General features: G+C 48.7%; 2 protein-coding genes across 2 annotated transcripts in view; one reads left to right on the plus strand and one right to left on the minus strand.

Annotated features, from left to right (window-relative positions):
* mcama (melanoma cell adhesion molecule a) overlaps positions 1–8,667 on the plus strand; it is a 35,796-nt gene extending 27,129 nt beyond the window's left edge. Inside the window, exons 9-16 of the mRNA XM_079738580.1 lie at positions 352–467; positions 775–916; positions 2,495–2,622; positions 3,214–3,355; positions 4,252–4,290; positions 5,956–6,085; positions 6,424–6,541; positions 7,174–8,667. Of these exons, the coding sequence (XP_079594706.1) occupies positions 352–467; positions 775–916; positions 2,495–2,622; positions 3,214–3,355; positions 4,252–4,290; positions 5,956–6,085; positions 6,424–6,541; positions 7,174–7,194 (836 nt within the window). The 3' untranslated portion in view covers positions 7,195–8,667. The remainder of the gene's footprint in view (positions 1–351; positions 468–774; positions 917–2,494; positions 2,623–3,213; positions 3,356–4,251; positions 4,291–5,955; positions 6,086–6,423; positions 6,542–7,173) is intronic.
* A 565-nt stretch (positions 8,668–9,232) lies between these two features.
* The window catches only part of LOC307077145 (E3 ubiquitin-protein ligase CBL-like), a 30,238-nt gene continuing 19,711 nt past the window's right edge, over positions 9,233–19,759 (minus strand). Inside the window, exons 11-15 of the mRNA XM_079738450.1 lie at positions 17,704–18,002; positions 16,933–17,100; positions 16,092–16,192; positions 13,437–13,622; positions 9,233–11,860 (exon numbers count right to left, since the gene is read on the minus strand). Coding sequence (XP_079594576.1) covers positions 11,559–11,860; positions 13,437–13,622; positions 16,092–16,192; positions 16,933–17,100; positions 17,704–18,002 — 1,056 coding nt within the window. The 3' untranslated portion in view covers positions 9,233–11,558. The remainder of the gene's footprint in view (positions 11,861–13,436; positions 13,623–16,091; positions 16,193–16,932; positions 17,101–17,703; positions 18,003–19,759) is intronic.

Genomic DNA, 19,759 nt, shown 5'->3' on the forward strand with positions numbered 1-19,759 from the left:
GAAAGGGGAAGGTGTCAGAGGATTTATACATCCACTGCATGGATGTAGAAATCCAGCTGTCTGTGGATGCGTGTTCCAGCCTGTGAGGCCGCGCTGCCTCCAGTCAGTGTTATTCCCGCCCACATAGACCCAAAGGAACCGAGCTGGGGAGGGAAACACACCTGCGCTCAGAACAAACCCTCCACACCAACCAGGTGGAAAAGCGCCGAAAAACATGCTTCAATTCTTTCTCATGCCCTTATCTGTATTTTGTGTATGTGTGTTGGTGTGTTTTTGTGTCTGTGTGTGTGCGTTTGTGTGCCTGTGTGTGTGTGCCTGTGTGTGTGTGTGTGTGTGTGTGTGTGTGTACAGACCTGGACCCCGTGGTGGTGGTCCCCAGGGACTCAGAGGTCATGTTCAAGGGGGAGAGCCTCACAGCCACCTGCAACGCGTTGTCCTCTCTGGAAACCACCGCCGTCTGGTACAAGGTGATTATCCCTCTTATTGTTGTCATCCATCAGGACAATGTGTGCGACTTGCTAACCGTCGCTCAGGGAATCAAATCTCACTGAATGCTAAGCTAAGCGTTAATACCTGAAATGCCGTGCAGCACTTGAGTCAGACGTGTACGTGTGTTTGGTGTGTGTGTGGTGGGTGTGTGCGCATGTGTGGTGTGTGTGTGTGTGTGTGTGTGTGCATGTGTGGTGTGTGCTTCATATTTGGAGCGTGGTGTGCGTGTGCGTGTGTGTGTGTTTCTGTGTGTGTGTGTGTGTGTGTCTGTGTGTGTGTGTGCAGAACGGGAAGCAGGTGGGGCGAGGCCACACCCTGACCCTGGCGGACGCGACCTACGCCACCAGCGGGGAGTACGTGTGTGAGGTGACGGTGCCGTCCCTGCCCGCCCTGCGCACCAGCGGCTCCGTCCACATCATCGTCCAGGGTAAGGGTCCACACAGACCCCCGGTACACAGAGGAGAGGGTGGGACACACACACCGGTCGCTCATCACCCTGACCCTGGGTGCTGTTGGTGTGTGTTGGTGTGTGTTGCTGTGTGTTGGTGTGTGTTGCTGTGTGTTAGTGTGTGTTAGTGTGTGTTCCTGTGTGTTGCAGTGTGTTGCAGTGTGTTGCTGTGTGCTGCTGTGTGTTGGTGTGTTTTGCTGTGTGTTGGTGTGTTGCTGTGTGTTGCTGTGTGTTGGTGTGTGTTCCTGTGTGTTGCAGTGTGTTGCAGTGTGTTGCTGTGTGCTGCTGTGTGTTGGTGTGTTTTGCTGTGTGTTGGTGTGTTGCTGTGTGTTGCTGTGTGTTGGTGTGTGTTGGTGTGTGTTGCAGTGTGTTGCTGTGTGTTGCTGTGTGCTGCTGTGTGTTGGTGTGTGTTGCTGTGTGTTGGTGTGTGTTGCTGTGTGTTGCTGTGTGTTGCTGTGTGTTGCTGTGTTGCTGTGTGTTGGTGTGTGTTGCTGTGTGTTGGTGTGTGTTGGTGTGTGTTGCTGTGTGTTGGTGTGTGTTGGTGTGTGTTGCAGTGTGTTGCTGTGTGTTGGTGTGTGTCGGCTTCACTAAATATTAAAATGAGCTGACCACTGAGATTTCTTGGTCATAACTTGCCATGGTATAATATAGAAGATCACAACCAAACCCACGGAGCCATCTGTAATAAGTCTTCCTCACTGCTCTACAACGCTGCTATTTTGGAGAGAACAACACAATCTGGTGTGGAATAAAAACTGCTGTCTTGAAGACACTAATCGACCCTCGTTATTGAGCAGTAACGAGCTCTTGCTGTCCCTTGAAGTCAAGCCAGGTCAAGTGTAATTGTGTCGTGTTGTGTCTCCGTGACAGCATCACGGGATCGACCCGGTCACAGATTACTTTATTACTTTAAGAGAAGGATGCGAGTTCACACTTGTGGGTGTGTGAGTGTGTGAGTGTGTGTGCGCGTGTGTGTGTGTGTGTGTGTGTGAGTGTGTGTGAGTGTGTGCGTGACAGCACGGTTGGCATGTGACACATATTCGGTGCTAGCATCCGATTCCATGTTGGTGTGTATTGGTGTGTGTCGGTGTGTGTTGGTGTGTGTTTGTTAGTATTTGTGTGTGTTGGTTTGGGTTGGTGTGTGTTCGGGTGTGTTGGTGTGTGTATTTGTAAGTGTTGCTGTGTTCTGCGGTGTGTTGCTGTGTGGTGCTGTGTGTTGCTGTGTGTTGGTGTGTGGTGCTGTGTGTTTGTGTGTGTTGCGGTGTGTTGGTGTGAGTAGCTGTGGTCTGCGGTGTGTTGGTGTGTGTTTGTGTGTGTTTGGATGTGTTGCTGTGTGTTGTGGTGTGTTGCTGTTTGGTGCTGTGTGTTGCTGTGTGTTACTGTGTGGGTCTGTGTGTTGGCCGATGTTTGGGTCTGTGTGTTGGCCGACGTTTGGGTCTGTGTGTGGCTTCGTGGGTCTGTGTGTTGGCCGGTGTGTGTCTGTGTAGCTGTGTGTGTCTGTGTGTAGCTGTGTGTGTCTGCGTGTAGCTGTGTGTGACGGAGGTCTTCCTGCTCCAGGTGCGCCCCAGCTGAGCGAGGAGCGGGAGGTGGAGCTGGAGGAGGCCACAGGCCGGCTGGTCAACCTGAGCTGTGAGGCCCAGGGACACCCGCTGCCCACCATCTCCTGGAGCATCGTGGGGACCCAGGTGGGACTCACACACACACACACACACACACACACACACACACACACACTGGCGGTTACACTACATTTACATTTAGGGCATTCTTCTGACGCTTTTATCCAAAGCGTCAGAAGAAGGTGGAACAACAATATATCGCTGTTGGTACAGTAAAGATGTTCATAGAAACAAGTACCAAGCACTAACACCCGCTAGGTTAACCCATTACCTGTACACAACAAAGATAGCTAGGACATGATGCTACACAACTAAGTACTATTTAGTTGTGGGACGTACAACATACAATAAGTGCGTACATTAAGTGGCAGGATGTATAACACACAAGCTACGGCGAACTCTAGTTACTTACACGATACTCCCTCAATACATTATGCATTGTTTCAGCTGCAGCAGCACTTTCACTTGTGTGTCGTTTGTTTGGTGTGTGTAAGAGGCGCTGCGTTCTGTATCATGTATACTGCATGTCATGTTCAAGAATCCTACGGGAACACTAAAAGAAGGAACACATTAAAGAAGGACACGTGTGTGTCTCTGTGTGTGTTTGTGTGTGTGTCTGCGTGCGTGCGTGCGTGTGTGTGTGTGTGCGGGGCCCAGGTCTGGCGCGAGGTGGTGAACAGGGCCAGTGAGAACACGGCTCACAGTGTGGTGTCGGTGAAGGTGACGTCGGACGTCAGCGCGCTGTGCAACGCCTCCAACGACATGGGCGCCGAGGTCAAGAGCTACCGCATCACAGCCAGTAAGGGATTTCATCTTCCCCCCCCACACACACACACACACACCTCCCCAAAACAACCTCCCACATGCACTTCAATCTCCGGGACATTTACCGAAGCCCCTGGAAACTAGCTAATAGGTTTATGAAAATAAATGCAGGCAATACACATGAAAATAATGATGAAATAAGAGTCCTAATGGAAAATCACCGGCCCTAAATGTGAATTATAGACTCTGCCTTATCCAACAAATTACTACTTTGCCTTTCACAATCTTTTATATGGCAGGGAAATAGATGTTGCCCAATTCTTAACACTGACAAATACCCCACTACGATATTAAAAACAGGGTTATTTGCTGCTGTCGCCGGGGAACTGTGTCAGCGCTCTGGCCTGGGATTTTATGATAAATATGTCCATTCTATATTCTGACAAACTCCATAGCCCCATTACTGAAACATAAATGACTTAACCAGCTGTTAATGTCCATCAAAACGAAAATCAATGGTTTGCAGAATTGAAAGTCATTTGAGAGATTGGAGGATAGGATGGTTTGTTTGCCACCGATGAGCAGTGCCAAGAACTGTCCAGTATTAAGAAGAGATATATAATCAGGTTCTACATTTGGCAGAGGAGTTTTAGAAGGGTTATTTTGACATTTTGAACTCACAAAGATGTGTTGGTGGCGGCAGAATCAATTGAAACGCATCAGGGGTTGTCATGGGGACCAATGTAAAATAGATACATCCAATAATTAGCAGAAATGTAAGAAATGCATTTGCACTGCAATGAAAGCAGTGCCCTTCTCAGGGAGAGAGGTTAGGGAGTCCACCACAGGAGCAGAGAGAGCTCTGTTTGTGAATAAACCAGGGGTGGATGTGGCGGCCATCTTAAATGTGTTTCTGCCTGTGATTCACAGTTCCTCTGGCCTCACCCCCCTCCGTCCCCCACCCTCCCGGTAAGCATCGCTCCCTGCTCCTCAAAGCTCTCCTCTTTATATCCCCCCTCAGAAAACCTCTTCCTCTCTCCTCCACCGCCGCCCTCGCTCTCCACCTGAACCTTTAAGCTTCCAGTTCAGAAGAACCTTCGCTTGTCTCTCCTTTCTTCTGATTCAAATCCACAGAAAAGATGGAAAAACAGGGGTCTTAATGGAGCGGCTCTGGTTCTGCAGCAGAGCGATAGAGTGGGTCAGACTCTGGTGGGGAGGGCTGCTAGCACGGCTGGAATGAAAGCAACTCATGATTTTTTAACATGATGCCACAGCACACAGCCATGCTGGAAGTCCCCTGAGGGAGGGGGGCTGGATTAAGTATTCTGTCTGATGCTGGAAGGAAAGTCAAAACAGACTCCCTCAACAAGCTACCGTTTCTTTTTCGCAGATGCAAGCTATTTTCCATGACTCTTTCTCCGTTTGCCTCCCAATTTAATGTTTGTTTTCTTGGGAGAAATTCCTGATAGTGAATGCTAATTGTCGCAAATATATATAATTCACAATTATTACGTTTTTAAGATGCGTGCGTTACCTTTTACTGCCGGTTTTAATGTACAGCACTGCGCTGGGGGGATAGTGTTTAATTGGAGACACGCTAATAAACAGCCTCTCACCGGCCCGTCGGGAATACTGTGGACCACTTGGGCTTACTCTGCGTCTCATTACAACTCTTCTAAATGTTTGGTTTCTTTCCCAAACATTCGCTGGCATTATGATTATGATTATTATGATGGAGGTTGCCGGGGGTAACCGCCACGGAGACAAAACTCTCTCGGGGAACGAGACTCCCTGCCCGTGCCCTCGTTCTGTGCCAACGTTCTGTTTATCCACGAGGAGAATGGCGGCCGTTCTGTCTAAGCCCGCTAAATACATCCAAACCTGCTCTGGTTCAAATAGAGTAACAGAGAGGGATGCAACAGACTATTCTATCAATAGTATTAGATATAAAACAATGCTCTGAAATAAGGAAAGAGACAAGCTTAAACCTGGTTCATCGAGGTGTCTCTCTGGCTCCACGGGGGCTGACTTTGTTTAGACCGGTCATGTTACTGGAAGCAGGCATCCGTGAGCGTGTAATTCTGGCAGCGAACAGCGAACACCATCACGGCCAGCCCTCGTGAACTCATTCCAGTGGGCAGACAGAGACTTAACTCTGACACTCTGTACTGGAAGCCCGGGCTCTAAGCCTTCTCATATCAATACAATAACATTGTGTGTAATAACATCTTAATACACACATTCACCCACCGACGGCGGTGTCAACCACGCAGGGCGGCAGCCAGCTCGTCAGGAGCAGTCAGGGTGAGGTGTCTGGCTCACGGACACTTCAAACTAGCGGAGGAGCCGGGTATCAAACTAGCAACCTTCAGGACACAGGTCAACCTGCCCTACCTCCTGAGCTAAGCCGACCGCGGCCGATACTGACCTTTAGCTGAAAGGGATACCTGTGCTGGCTGTCTTCACTCTGCTACTCGTCTCTCTGTTCCCCCGCTCAGATCAGCACCTTGTGGCGGGCGACAACATAATTAACACTGTATCGTGTGTCTGTTTCCCTCCTCCGTGCGCCTGCCCGCACGCGTGTGTGTGTGTGTGTGATTGTGCGTGCATGTACCCGTATGCGTGTGTTTGTAGCCGAGGGGAGCGGGGTGGTCATCGTGGTGATCATCCTGTCCCTCCTGTTGCTCGCCATCCTGGGGAGCGTCGTCTACTTCCTGCACAAGAAGGGCAAGATCCCCTGTGGACGCTCTGGGAAGCAGGAGATGTACGCTGCTCACACACACACACACACACATACCACACTTACCTACACCAACACACACAGACACATACATTCAAACATACATACACACATATACCCACATGACTGTGTATGTACATACATACATAAACAATCACACAGATCAACACACACACACACACAATCAAATGTACACAAATACACACACACACACACACACACAGACCATGCATATTTTACTGCATTGTTGCTCTACCTCATATCATTTAGTTAGTTTCTGACACTGTCCACACCAGGCTGTGTGTCATGTGATGTGAGGGTATATATATAATATATAACGCTCCTCGTTTGTTTCCCTGCAGCACCAAAGAGATGCTGTCTAAAGACGACATTGTGGTGGAGCTGCAGGCCGACCCCAAGGCGGAGCAGACCGAGCTTCTGAAGGGGGCCAACGGGGCCCCGAAGGCCCCTGGGGACCAGGTACACAGCTCTCCTAGCCTCATAGGGGCATGTTTAGACATTAGCATAGAAAAGTAGAAAGCTTATTCACTCGTTAAAATGTCTCCAGAAACATCCAGGTGGATCGTTTTCAGTGACACTCGTCATGAACGGGGTCCTCACAGGCCCTGAGTTATGACCTCACTGAAACGGGTTTTGACCGGGGAATGAGCCACTGAATCATCCACACGCGACCCCGTGGGCGCAGAGCTCAGCCTGGTTGCATAACAGCCAATTGGTGTGGAGGAATAACATTGATGCATTTTGGGGATCGTATCACTAGACCTGCTGATAGTATCCTTGGTTATAATAACAAACAGCTGGGCAAGAGATGGACGACAGACCCCTGTCCCACAGAGGGGCTGTCCTAGGTCACACACAGGTGTGGCTCAACAGTAACGATGGGTCTGGAACATAACAGGAGCAGAGCTGTAATTAGTGTGATCAGTGACACCTGGGTTCATCCTACCTGGGGCCTCTGTGAGAAGGATCTATCAGCTCGCTCTCAGAAGTTCAGTTTCACTCTTTTGACTCAGGGGGTAACTAAATGTTCCCCCCCCCCCCCCCCTCTCTCCCTCTCCCTCTCTCTCCCACCGGACCTCCATGGAGTAAAGGAGGTGGAGTTCAAGAAGTGACGCATGCAGCAGTCCAGGCTGTGACCCGGCCGGGGGGTGGGGGACGCACCTCCCACCACCAGGCTACTCTCCCCCCCACCTGTCACCCTGTGGTCCTGAGGTGTTGATGTCAAAACACACACACAGTATTTATTTGGTGATTGGAAGATGTTTGTTTTTTTTCCCAACTGGTTCCCGCACCGTTTTCACAACAAAAGATTGTTTGCAGTTGATGGAGGTTTGATGATACTCTGTATTCTTATGAAACTGTATATATTATACATATATATATTGTTATTTAAGGACTTTCCGCACACGGCTTTGTTTTGCAGGAACATTTGAAAGCGAATTTCTCTTTTCTTTTTCATATTTTTGTTTTGTTCAATAATCAATACCAACATCTGGTGAAGCCAAAGCTATTTTTTGCAGGGTTTTTATTATTTGTATTTCTATGTTTCGATGGGAGGCCAGGGTATACAGAAGGGTCCCTGATAGTGTCTGTGAGGACCCGTCAAGGCCCTCAGCCACTGTGTTCCCAGGCTCACCACGTTGCCAACACACACCACCCCCGTCGTTTGGACAGCTCCTTTTCTGCAAAACTACTGTCAAACTCTGGGACTTTGTGAATAACCAGCGTGAGGAATGTTTTGATTTGTTTTTTCTCTTCGAAGGGCCACGACTCGTAGGCTGCAGTGCCTGTGAACATGTTCAAAGTTTGTTTTGAGAATCCATTGAACACTGAATTTAAATTCTTTTCATTTTCTTGTTTGCCTTGTGTATATTGTATTAGGGTGCGGGCACTGTAGTCAGGCAGAAGAATACCTGTTTTCATTTTTTATGACCAGTTTGCTTACTGTGTAGGTTATGTTAGATGTGTTTTGTTGATAGATCTGAAAAGCCCTAATGACTTGCAATGTTTGTTTTTAAATGTGTTCCATTACTTTGCATTGTGTCGAGTTCAATTTGTAGAAACATATCCAGGTAGTGCTTCAATCCAGAACACTTGCTTGTGTACAGTGTGTAGTTGTGAGAAAAAAAAGATCCACGTTTGACCTGTAGGTTTGGCTGGCACTGTCTTCGTTCCACAGGAGTGAGTGGGCGGACTTTGGCGCACGCAATAAGAAACAGTGGTTTAGTTTGGGGTAGTTCTCTTGATTAAAATGATTCTCATTATAAACTGTTTATAGTGTGGCTGTCCCACCTACTGATAGGATCGCGTTGGGAGTGGAGTGAATATGCCATACAGCAAACTATCTGCACTAAAGAAAACAGTGTCCTAGCATTGTGTGTGATAGAGGTTTTCAGGAATATGACTCCTCTCTCATGTTTTTGGTTTTATTGGAATGGTTCTGGACATTTCGCCAACGGGAGTTTGAAACTGTACAGTTAGAATTCGTATGTTTTTCTCCCCCCCTCAAATTTAGATACATTTAAGTAATGTACATGTTATTCTTTAATGCTTGCATTTTTATATATATATTTGTTTTTCAAGAAAAGGATGCTAAATAAAAAATGTTTCATTTGAAAAAAATAATGTTTGAATGACTTTCACTGTCCTCAACTTTGAGGATCAACCATCTGGCAGTATATCATGCAGCCTTGACAACACTCGAGTCCTGTCTCTACCCATCCCTCGAGTCCTGTCTCTACCCATCCCTCCAGCAGGCCCGGCCTGCTCTGTGTCAGAGCAGGAGGAACACTCACAGGAGGAACAGAGCGTTCTTTCTTCAGGCCCCACCTTGAGGTCAAAGCTGTACAGTACAGTACAGAGAATTCTGTACATTTTAACCTCAACGCTGACAGCGAGTACAGCAGTCATACCCATGATTCGGCTTGTGAGGTACTGGACTACACAGAGGCAACAAGCGGAGTGTGTAGAACTTAGTAATATAGATAGGTGTGATCAGCAATCACAGGAAATAAGATGCAAACTGAGTGTTTAAAAATATAAAAAAGGTACTGAAACCAATGGAGTCATCTACTCTATTGTCATTTATTTTCTGCTTTTGCAGAAATTGTTGTAAATCACCTTTTTAATATAAACAACATAGATAAAGTGTTAACGAAAAATACTGTTTAATTCAAAATCTTAATGGCTTCGGCATGAACACATGAGAACACAATAAATGCTGATATTAAAAAAAGAATCAATAAATAAAATCTCTACATATGCGATGACAAAAAAGCTTTTTTAGTAGGCAAGTATGAAAAAAACAAATAATCCAAGGTTAATAATGATTTATAAAACAAACATGTATTCCTACAAGTGGATATACGGAAGAGGATTAGGGCCACTCATAGAAGAAAAAAAAAAGTTCTGACTTTATTCTCTAATTCTTTAATTCTGAGATTAAAGTCAGAATTCTGACTTTCTAAGGACCAACCTCCGTGGGAGACACTTTGCTTTATGCAATAGGAGGAAACCACACGCAGAGTAACCAGTAGCCCTAGCCTACTTGTGCTAAGATGTCTTCCCTTAGCGACTTCTTGCGGGTTCCAGAAGAAGCCATTTCGTTAATGGAAGACCAAAAGGTGAGTCCTTACAGGTACCCGTAGTTCTGACTTTTTTCTCAGAATTCTGACTTTTTTCTCAGAATTCTGAGATTAAAGTCAGATTTCTGAGATTAATGTCAGAATTCTGAGTTTAAAGTCAGAATTCTGACTTCTTTCTCAGAATTCTGAGATTAAAAGTCAGAATTCTGAGTTTAAAATCAGAATTCTGAGAATAAAGCCAGAACTTTTTTTTTTTATGTGTGGCCCTAATCCTCTTCCGTATGGATATTATCAAAGAATTTAACAGCCACACTTAAAGACCACCAGTAACTTCTGCAGTAACCATGAGCAGGTTGACCGTGTGACAGCAATAGCTCGCACTATTGTCCTCACACAAGACGTCATATAGTACTGGTAAAAACACATGTTAATTGCACTATCATAACAAATCTGCCCTCGCAGGGGGGTTTTCACATTAAAACGGCACTATCAAGGTTATTTCATTTAAGCACAAGCAAACCCCCCCAAAAAACTAAACTCAACCCGAGGAACAGCGCCACAACACCGTATTCTACGAGAGTTGCCACCGTTTCCTTGCGGTTGAACTTCCAACGTTTGCTCACTCTTTAAAATGTCCATACAATAATAATTCCACCAGTACCATTTGAGCCTGACTTAAGGCAAAACATATGGCAATTATTCTGTGCAAGCGCACACAGAAGTGCCTGCCGACACTCCAAAATGACACTTTGTGTTTTAAATGCTTTTGGTGTGGGACTCCGTCGGGCCGAGCGCCTCCCGCCTCCCCGGGGCGTGTTACTAGTACTACGCACCACGTAGCTCCGGGTACCTGAGTCCCGGGATCAAGACTCCTCTTCTCCAGCTCCCAAAAGAGTGGAATATACATGGGGTTCCCAGAGAGACGTTTTCATTCGGCAGAAATAAAAATCATCGTATATAAATAAGCTATTCACAGAATTAATTTCAGTAAGACCACGGTTAATGGTGAAAAAGTAACATGATTTTAGAAAAATAAAACAACGTAATTACGAGCTTAAAATTAAGACTCCAGCCACGGTTAGCACTACACTGAATACACTTCCAGAATGTACTAGATGCTTTTTTGACTCATTTTATATATATATATTTTTAACATCACCAAGGCAATGATTAGGAGCTCGGAAAGGATTGGTCGCAGGAAATTACGTCGTCCCAACACGTGGCAACACACTGAGACCGATGCTTCTCAGCGATACCAATCACAGTCAGCCGAAGCACAGACCACACTAATTCCACATGAAAACTCCCATGAGTTCAAAACAACCGGGTGGTCAGATAAATATTTGTTTTAACACACTTTTCTCAATAAGCCTGTTCAAGACTGAAGCTGCCGGCTGTAAGACACAAAAACTGGAAATATATACTCCGTTGTAACAGTTTGTGCTGCCTCGACTTAAACCTGCAGCTTGGCAAAAGGTTGCTAAGACACGTCGCTATCGTGCTGCAACCCCCCTCCCCGCCTCAGGAATGGTACGACCCAAACCGACAGACCTTCCTTAAGACACTTCAAGAGTCCCCAAACACTTAAACCTCAGAGACTGTACCGTCTGTGGTGAATCACATCGTGGACTTGAACCAATCACTCTTGTGCGTTTTGGTTCAGTTCCAAGAAACTCAGCAGTGTGGGCGCACTCCCCCTAACCTTTTGGCATGTATATCTGGACATTCAGCAAAGTGCTTAAAGTGGTTCAACGCAATCTACTGTAATGGCACGGCGTGTACAGACAGACAGACGGACAGACACACAAAGAACACTGGAGTGTGCGCGGCGAGAGTGAGGGAGCGTGTGTAGGGGGCTGAGGGTCGGTGGTTGTGGGGGGCGGGGAGGCGTGCTACGTGGCGACGTGCGCAGCCGAGGGCACGGAGACAAACTCGCGCAGGATGTTCTTGGCGGTCTCCAGGTTGTTCTGGGCGATCATCAGGGCCTTCTGGATGTCCTGGAAGGAGTAGCCCTGGGACATCAGGCCCTCGATCTCCCCGCTGATGGCGCCTGCGGCCGGAGGGGAGGGCGTGGCGGGGGCCATGTACCCCGCAGGCACCTCGGGGTTCAGGGGCCTCCCCCAGCGATCCGAGTTGGCCCGGCGCGGGAGGGGCTTGGGGGGGCGCTCCAGGTCCGAGCCCGCGGCGAACAGGGCTGGGGGGGGGGGGGTGTAAACACAGGGATGAGATGGGGAATAGCAACACCGGACCGAGTAGGAATAACACTGAGTCATGGGCTCAGGAGAAAGACCCCCCGTGGTTTAGCAGGACGGTCCCAGAGAGGGGCGACGACAGCTGATGAGGACGAGGCCCCTGATGGGGGAGGGAGCTGTGCAGCCAGCGGGCGCCACAGACCCCAGTACTAACGGGCCTCTCACGCCAAGTAATCCTGGTTACCACCCTTGGAGGGGGAAAAGGCGTTGGCGTCCCCCTCTGGCTACTTCACCCTCAGCCAGAGAGTCTCCGGCCTGGGCAGAGCTGATCAGGGTGGCAACAAAGCAAACACTGTGCCCTGGATGAAGGGGTCTTTGTTTTTATCCGTGTACGATTTATTGATATTTATTTGTTTTTCTTGTAAAACAATCAAGACATATCTGTAGAACTTACTGATGGCAAATGGCAAGTGCAAGTTCTGCCCTATGCCTGATATATTTTTATATATGATATATGATAGTTTGAATGTTCTTTGAAATCTACTTTACATGTTTCTATGTGACTGCAGGGGCTCCTGGCTAGAGGACATTTGAACGACACACAGTGGTGTACCCTACGACACGGCACTATTTGCACTCACGCCTTTTGCACAGATGAATGCATACCAAGCGCCTTCAGCTGCAAAAATACCTTGGTGCATGCATACGAAAGCTAACGAGAAGAGAGCGGCAAAACCAGGGCTAATATTGGGGAATTTCAGGTGGAGCGAAATGAAGAACGGGCCTAGCTGAGTTTGGACAGGACTCCTGCGTGTTTGGGTTGGCTGCTGGTTGTCATTGAGTGAGCGCTGGCAACCACAGCAAGTGGATGGGGCCACACTAGGACACGAAGCGGTAGCAATGTGTTTCTTTGTATTCTGCCCAGTAAAACAGCAGACCGAGAGGCTTAAATCGGGCACATTGTCAATTTCGATTAATAGTTCATGTGATATATAGCCAGCGAGGCTATAATTCTACATTAAATGAAAAGCCCAATGGTACATCACGATGTCCCCATACGTCGCCATCCTTCCCTCCGAAGTCGACCATCTGTGCGGCTGTGAGAATGCCATCAAGTCAACGGGAATGCTTCCCACTTCCCCGATACCGCCCATATGGTGTGAATGCGGCAAAATACGCACGTAATTCACATTTACCAACATGTCTTAACATATACTCAACCAGCCCGGGCTGCTGACGCGAGACACAGCCTCCATACATAGAGGCATCTGTTTAGAAGGGGAGGAGGAGGGAAACCGTGTCCATAACAGACATTCAGCAGAGCAAACTTAGACCCAAGGCGACTTCCAACTTGGGCCCACAATCATTGCCCGCAAGGATCATTGCGGGCAATGATTGTGGGAGCGTGGGGAATGGTGGGGAAGGATTGTGCGCACGGGAGCCGCTACAACAGCGTGACAGTGCTGCACCACCGATTGACCAGTGTGCAGGGGAGCCAGAGGAACGGCGGGGACACAAGGCGGGTCACTATCAGTGTGATCGGCGGCGGTAGACGGTGTGGGGGGCCGGGGTACGTACAGGGCTCCAGGGTGCCGGGCCGGTCCAGGCTCAGGGTGCTGAAGGCCGCCGAGGTGCCGGAGATGTCTGAGAGGGTGCGTCGGGTGGGGGCGTGCGGGGCCACGGGCCGGGGGTAGTCGTACTCGTACACGCCCTCCGTCTCCGCCGGCCTGTCCTGGGGCGCCACGGGGGAGTGGCGCGGACGCTCTGCGCGGCAGAGAACCCCGTGTTAGGACAAAGGAAGGCACATGGACCGTGACGGGGCGTCGGCTGTGAAAGGCTGCGCAATGAGCCGCATGTTAAGTCAATGACGATTTTTGTCCCCTGAAATGAGCTCATCTTGCAAAGATTTCAATTAATTATAAAAATGTATTATGAAAACGAATAAATCTTAAGTTTGTACGCATGTTGCATTCAAATGAAATTACAAACTAGCAAACCGGCAATTGTTTTCACATTTCGTTTTTTATGAACAGTAGGCACCAATGAATATGAATTGAAACGATAATAACAACAAATAATTGCAATCCGCTACCAATCACGGGATAGCTTAATAAATGCATCAATAAAAACTACTGAGAACATGCCCTTTTCCTCATGCCCAAACCAGGCTGGAGACTTACACTTAATTCCTCTGAAGGCCTTCAGGTTGTTCACAGCGAGTGGTGTTTAATTCTCGTACACAAAGCCAATATTATTTTTTCTTTGTTCGCCAAGGATCTCAGTGGCTAGTTCATAATTATTTATTATGCATTTTCACAAGATCCTGGTTGGCACTTCCGTCATTCAAAAGTTATTATGGATTGAATGTTAATTTGTGTAGACCAGACTGGTGCATTCAAGTCCCGCCCTCAAGTACCAAATATGGACGGGTTCTGCCGCTGGTGGCCCAAATCTAAACCAATAGTAACACACTGTAGATTTTTCACATCTTATGCCAGCCAACGGGTGACCCGACAGACGCGCCCCTCACTATTTATGCTCGAAAACTCAAGCATGTAAGTTCCTGCTGACCGCTTCAATTAGCAGGCTTTGTACAAGGTCGAACTGATGTGCGACAAGGGCTGTCGAAAACCCACAGTTGGGCACTTCGGACATGATTGATGACTTGGTGCAAACTGAATTTATGCGCTGGTGCACGTGGGGTGGTCTGAGTGTGGCCGTTGTACACAGCGGCCCTGCTTGTTCCTGGATGCAAGCCTTGTATAAAATAGCCCACAAATCATTGTGACGTAGGGGGAGAAAACAGAGCCGTTTCTCATCCCCTTCATTAGACAGAAAATCAAAAAGTGCACTTCACTCTGCACCGGCTCGTCACAGCATGTCAATTAATCTCTACACACGCCAGACACTCCCCTGCTGACACAAACAGCCCTGTGTGTGTGTGGGTGTCCGTGGTTGAGAGTGTGTGAGAGTAAGAGATGAGGACTGAGGAAAGCTGAGAGGGAAAGTCAGTGAGCGAGAGATAGCCATAAGCTACAAAGTCTGCTTTACGGTCTTAATGCCAAGCACATGTCCTATTGAAAAACATCTCTGATCTGCGTGTGTTGCGAGCTCCCACGTCATCAGGGACTGACCTACTAACCTGTTCCCAGGATTCAACCAAAGCATGTTGAGGCAACTTTGTAAAAATATATATATATATTAAAAAAACAAACAGACCACAGCTCTGTAACAAACTTCCAGAACATGTTAGGTCTGCCCCAACAGGTTATCGTTTTAAATCAGGGCTCAAAATAATCTGTTTTCCACAGCTGTTAACTACTATTGTATTTCTTCATATTATTTCCGATTTTTACACCCACATATGATCCGTTTTATATTTAAATGTGAGTGTCCTTTTTTTTGTACTATGAAGGGCCTGGAATTTAAACAGTCTTATATTATGTGACTTGCCTTGCCTCAAAATTGTCAAAACGTCCACATCTATTCTCACAGAAAGTGTAGGTTTTGTCTCCGTTTTAATTCCATTCAGAAAGCTTTATGGCACGACCATTGTTGTGAACAGTGTTACCGATGCATTATTTATCTTTATTTTTTATACCTGATGGAAGTATGTTTTCTTTCCCTACGAGAGTTTTCTACTTTGTTAATGCATAATAATTCAAAAATATTTATAAAAAAGAAAAAAAAAATTTTTTTCTTTCTAATATATATATTTTTTTATACATTGGTAGTCAAGGCGGGGCCCTATTGTTGTTAAGGCGGCCGCCTCAACCATACAGTGCTGGGGAAACACTGAGGTATATTCCCCTCAAATGAACAAAAGCTAGGCTAGTAGCTCTGCAAGTCAATGGTAGTGAACTCCCCTTCTGGATGCATGATTAATGATAAATTCTTAATTAAACGACTCGTCTGAGTCGGGCTCAGATAGGCTATGGGCGTCCTCCTTGAAGCAACCATTTGCATATAGATAGACTTGTGAAAAAAAACGGGTGATCATATGATCATTTAATCTAGGACGTCAGCAAGAAAACACTTCTTTCGCTGTACTAATGTCAACGGTGGTAACTGAAACCCTTGCTGTCGGCGTCTGATACGCCGTCCGTTTCGCGGCTCAGTACTCAAGACGTACTTTGGGCAACTTAGCCTGAGAGCACAAGTGTCTGCTGGGCGCGGGCGCTGCTGCCGTGGTCAAAGGAGTAGATGCAAAGTGGACGAGAGGCTGTGCGTTACCCGAGTCGAGGGCCGGTGCTGCAGCCTCGGCCGCCTGGTCCTGGATGTTACACATGGACTCGTACACCTGGGGGTCGTCCAAGTCTTCACACGTCATGGGGCTGAAGGAGGACAGACCACATGAGCACGGCAAGAGGAGATTCTACCAGAATTGTCATCACACACATAAAAACACACACACACACACACACACACACACACACTTCCAAACTGATGCTAAAGCACCCTCTGGTGGCCATATATAATACTATCTCTGCTTAAAATACGTAGGATGAAATGTAAATAGACTCAAATGGCCCTCTGTGGGTTAAACAGGTGAATGTACAGAGCACACCCTCGTATTCACTGGCTATATTGGGTTGAGGGTCTGAGTGCGTCTGTCTTTTTCCCTGCAGCGACTCTTATTGTAACATGCTGCATATTGGCCTCATAACTGATTGTTAATGCGATTTCTTTGGTCCGATTTTTCTGTTTCTCTCCATTCCAATTCGTTATGCGTCTGATGTAAAATGACCTCAATTTTCCTGACCTTGGTGGGTCTTCACACCGCGGCGGAAACACCGAAAACAAGGGACTGAAGAAACCTTTTAGTCCCTTGAAATGTAGTTCCTGGGACTAAAAGTTCTGGGTCACTTCGGTGCAAACCCGGCCAGTTTATTGTATAAGTGTTGCTGGGAGACATATATGGCAAGGTTTAGAACATGGCCCTTTCTTTACAATGAAACCTCAATCATGACGATAACAACACCATGTTGGACATGGGGGGGGCGTAAAGAAGGGGCCAATTTAAAATGGTGCCACTTGTGTGCAGCAGTGGCTGAGGCAACAGGACGGGGTGTACCCGAGGTCGTTGTGGCGGGCCGCCTGAGCTGAGGGCGGAGGGGGTACCAGGGCCCCTGGTATGACCCATGGGGCCCCTGAGGCCGGTAGGGAGGTGGGGCTCATGTACTCGTTCTCCTCCCCCTCGGGGGGTACCATGTCCTCGCTGACCGACGCCACCTGGGAGGGCCTGGAACCAGTGGGGAGAAGAAGGGGGGGGGGGTCAGTGAGCATCGGGATCCACAGCCCCCCACAGCGCCCCGGTCATCAGGGCCGCGCATCGTGCACTGGCAGAGACCACCGCTCTGCGTCTGCTTCCAGTCAGGTATCCTCAACCTTGGTCTGTCCGGCAAGGTACATTTAAGAAACAAAACGGCGGCGACACCCCCCATCGCCGGGGCGTAGACAACTTGATACAGGAGACAGAAAACCCACGGAGGAGACTGCATTACAAAGTGTAAAGATATTTATTTTACCCAAGAGCAAAACAGCGCATTCGACACGCAGTCCATCGTCCCGTTCAAGTTAAGGAGAACCAAAAGCCTACCGCCGGCCCCTCTGTAAAGGGGGGGAGGACAGAGGGGTGTGGCCTCTAGCTTAAAGAGCCGGCTCGGGGCCTGCCCATGCGTCACCCCAGGAACGTGTTCGTGGCCCGACGAGACGCCTGAGGCGCTGCGGAACACCTCCTCAACACACGAGTCCCCCGGGACACCGGGGAGCCTAGCGGAAGGACAGTGGTTGCACACGTCTCCCCCCTCGAGGTCAGGGCTTCCCGGAGCTCCCCCAAGCGTACCTGGCGGCCTGGCAGTAGATGACGTTGGTGGCGGCGGGGACCTTGGAGGCCTCGGCCCCGTTGGTCTGAGGAGGAGCCGGGGGCCCGGAGGCCGGCGGGGCCGGCTTGGAGACGGGCCGGGGGACCATGTAGTTGGCCGCCCAGCTGGGCTGGTCCGGGGTGGAGGGCAGCGGCCTCCTCTGGAGCCGGATGTCCTGCAGGGGGGGGGCCGGCGAGGGCCGCTCGGGGGGAGGAGGGGGGGGGAGCTCACGCAGGGCGGGGGGCAGGGGGAGGGGCTTGTCTCTGTGAGGAGCCAGGACCTAGGTGGGGGTGGGTCGGTGGAGACCGTTAGCAGATGGACAACAGACTGGGGATGGGGGGTTCTGCAGGAGGACAGGCAAATTATTCACACGTTGTTCTTAACAGAATTTTTGTGACAAAATGGATCATAACTATACTATTTATTTTTTTTTTTAGGTACATATTGTACCCAAGTAGCACAAGTACGGGTTATGTTGATGTTTTAGGTTGCTGCAGGGCTTTGTTGGATTAGATGGGTAAAAAGAAAGAGACACCAGGTAACTTGCCTTAGCGTTAGCCCGTTCAGGTAACTTGCCTTAGCGGTAGCCCGTTCAGGTAACTTGCCTTAGCGGTAGCCCGTTCAGGTAACTTGCCTTAGCGGTAGCCCGTTCAGGTAACTTGCCTTAGCGGTAGCCCGTTCAGGTAACTTGCCTTAGCGGTAGCCCGTTCAGGTAACTTGCCTTAGCGGTAGCCCGTTCAGGTAACTTGCCTTAGCGTTAGCCCGTTCAGGTAACTTGCCTTAGCGTTAGCCTCATCAGGTAACTTGCCTTAGCGGTAGCCCGTTCAGGTAACTTGCCTTAGCGGTAGCCCGTTCAGGTAACTTGCCTTAGCGTTAGCCCGTTCAGGTAACTTGCCTTAGCGGTAGCCCGTTCAGGTAACTTGCCTTAGCGTTAGCCCGTTCAGGTAACTTGCCTTAGCGGTAGCCCGTTCAGGTAACTTGCCTTAGCGTTAGCCCGTTCAGGTAACTTGCCTTAGCGTTAGCCTCATCAGGTAACTTGCCTCAGCGTTAGCCTCATCAGGTAACTTGCCTTAGCGTTAGCCTCATCAGGTAACTTGCCTTAGCGTTAGCCTCATCAGGTAACTTGCCTTAGCGTTAGCCCGTTCAGGTAACTTGCCTTAGCGTTAGCCCGTTCAGGTAACTTGCCTTAGCGGTAGCCCGTTCAGGTAACTTGCCTTAGCGTTAGCCCGTTCAGGTAACTTGCCTTAGCGGTAGCCCGTTCAGGTAACTTGCCTTAGCGTTAGCCCGTTAAGGTAACTTGCCTTAGCGTTAGCCCGTTCAGGTAACTTGCCTTAGCGGTAGCCCGTTCAGGTAACTTGCCTTAGCGTTAGCCCGTTCAGGTAACTTGCCTTAGCGTTAGCCTCATCAGGTAACTTGCCTTAGCGTTAGCCCGTTCAGGTAACTTGCCTTAGCGGTAGCCCGTTCAGGTAACTTGCCTTAGCGGTAGCCCGTTCAGGTAACTTGCCTTAGCGGTAGCCCGTTCAGGTAACTTGCCTTAGCGTTAGCCCGTTCAGGTAACTTGCCTTAGCGTTAGCCCGTTCAGGTAACTTGCCTTAGCGTTAGCCCGTTCAGGTAACTTGCCTTAGCGTTAGCCCGTTCAGGTAACTTGCCTTAGCGTTAGCCCGTTCAGGTAACTTGCCTTAGCGTTAGCCCGTTCAGGTAACTTGCCTTAGCGTTAGCCCGTTCAGGTAACTTGCCTTAGCGGTAGCCCGTTCAGGTAACTTGCCTTAACGTTAGCCCGTTCAGGTAACTTGCCTTAGCGTTAGCCCGTTCAGGTAACTTGCCTTAGCGTTAGCCTCATCAGGTAACTTGCCTTAGCGTTAGCCCGTTCAGGTAACTTGCCTTAGCGGTAGCCCGTTCAGGTAACTTGCCTTAACGTTAGCCCGTTCAGGTAACTTGCCTTAGCGTTAGCCTCATCAGGTAACTTGCCTTAGCGGTCGCCCCCAGACCCATCTGGTAACTTGCCTTAGCGGTAGCCCGTTCAGGTAACTTGCCTTA

This window comes from Pollachius pollachius (assembly GCF_949987615.1).
Source record: "Pollachius pollachius genome assembly, chromosome: 6".
In the NCBI taxonomy this organism is placed as follows: domain Eukaryota; kingdom Metazoa; phylum Chordata; class Actinopteri; order Gadiformes; family Gadidae; genus Pollachius; species Pollachius pollachius.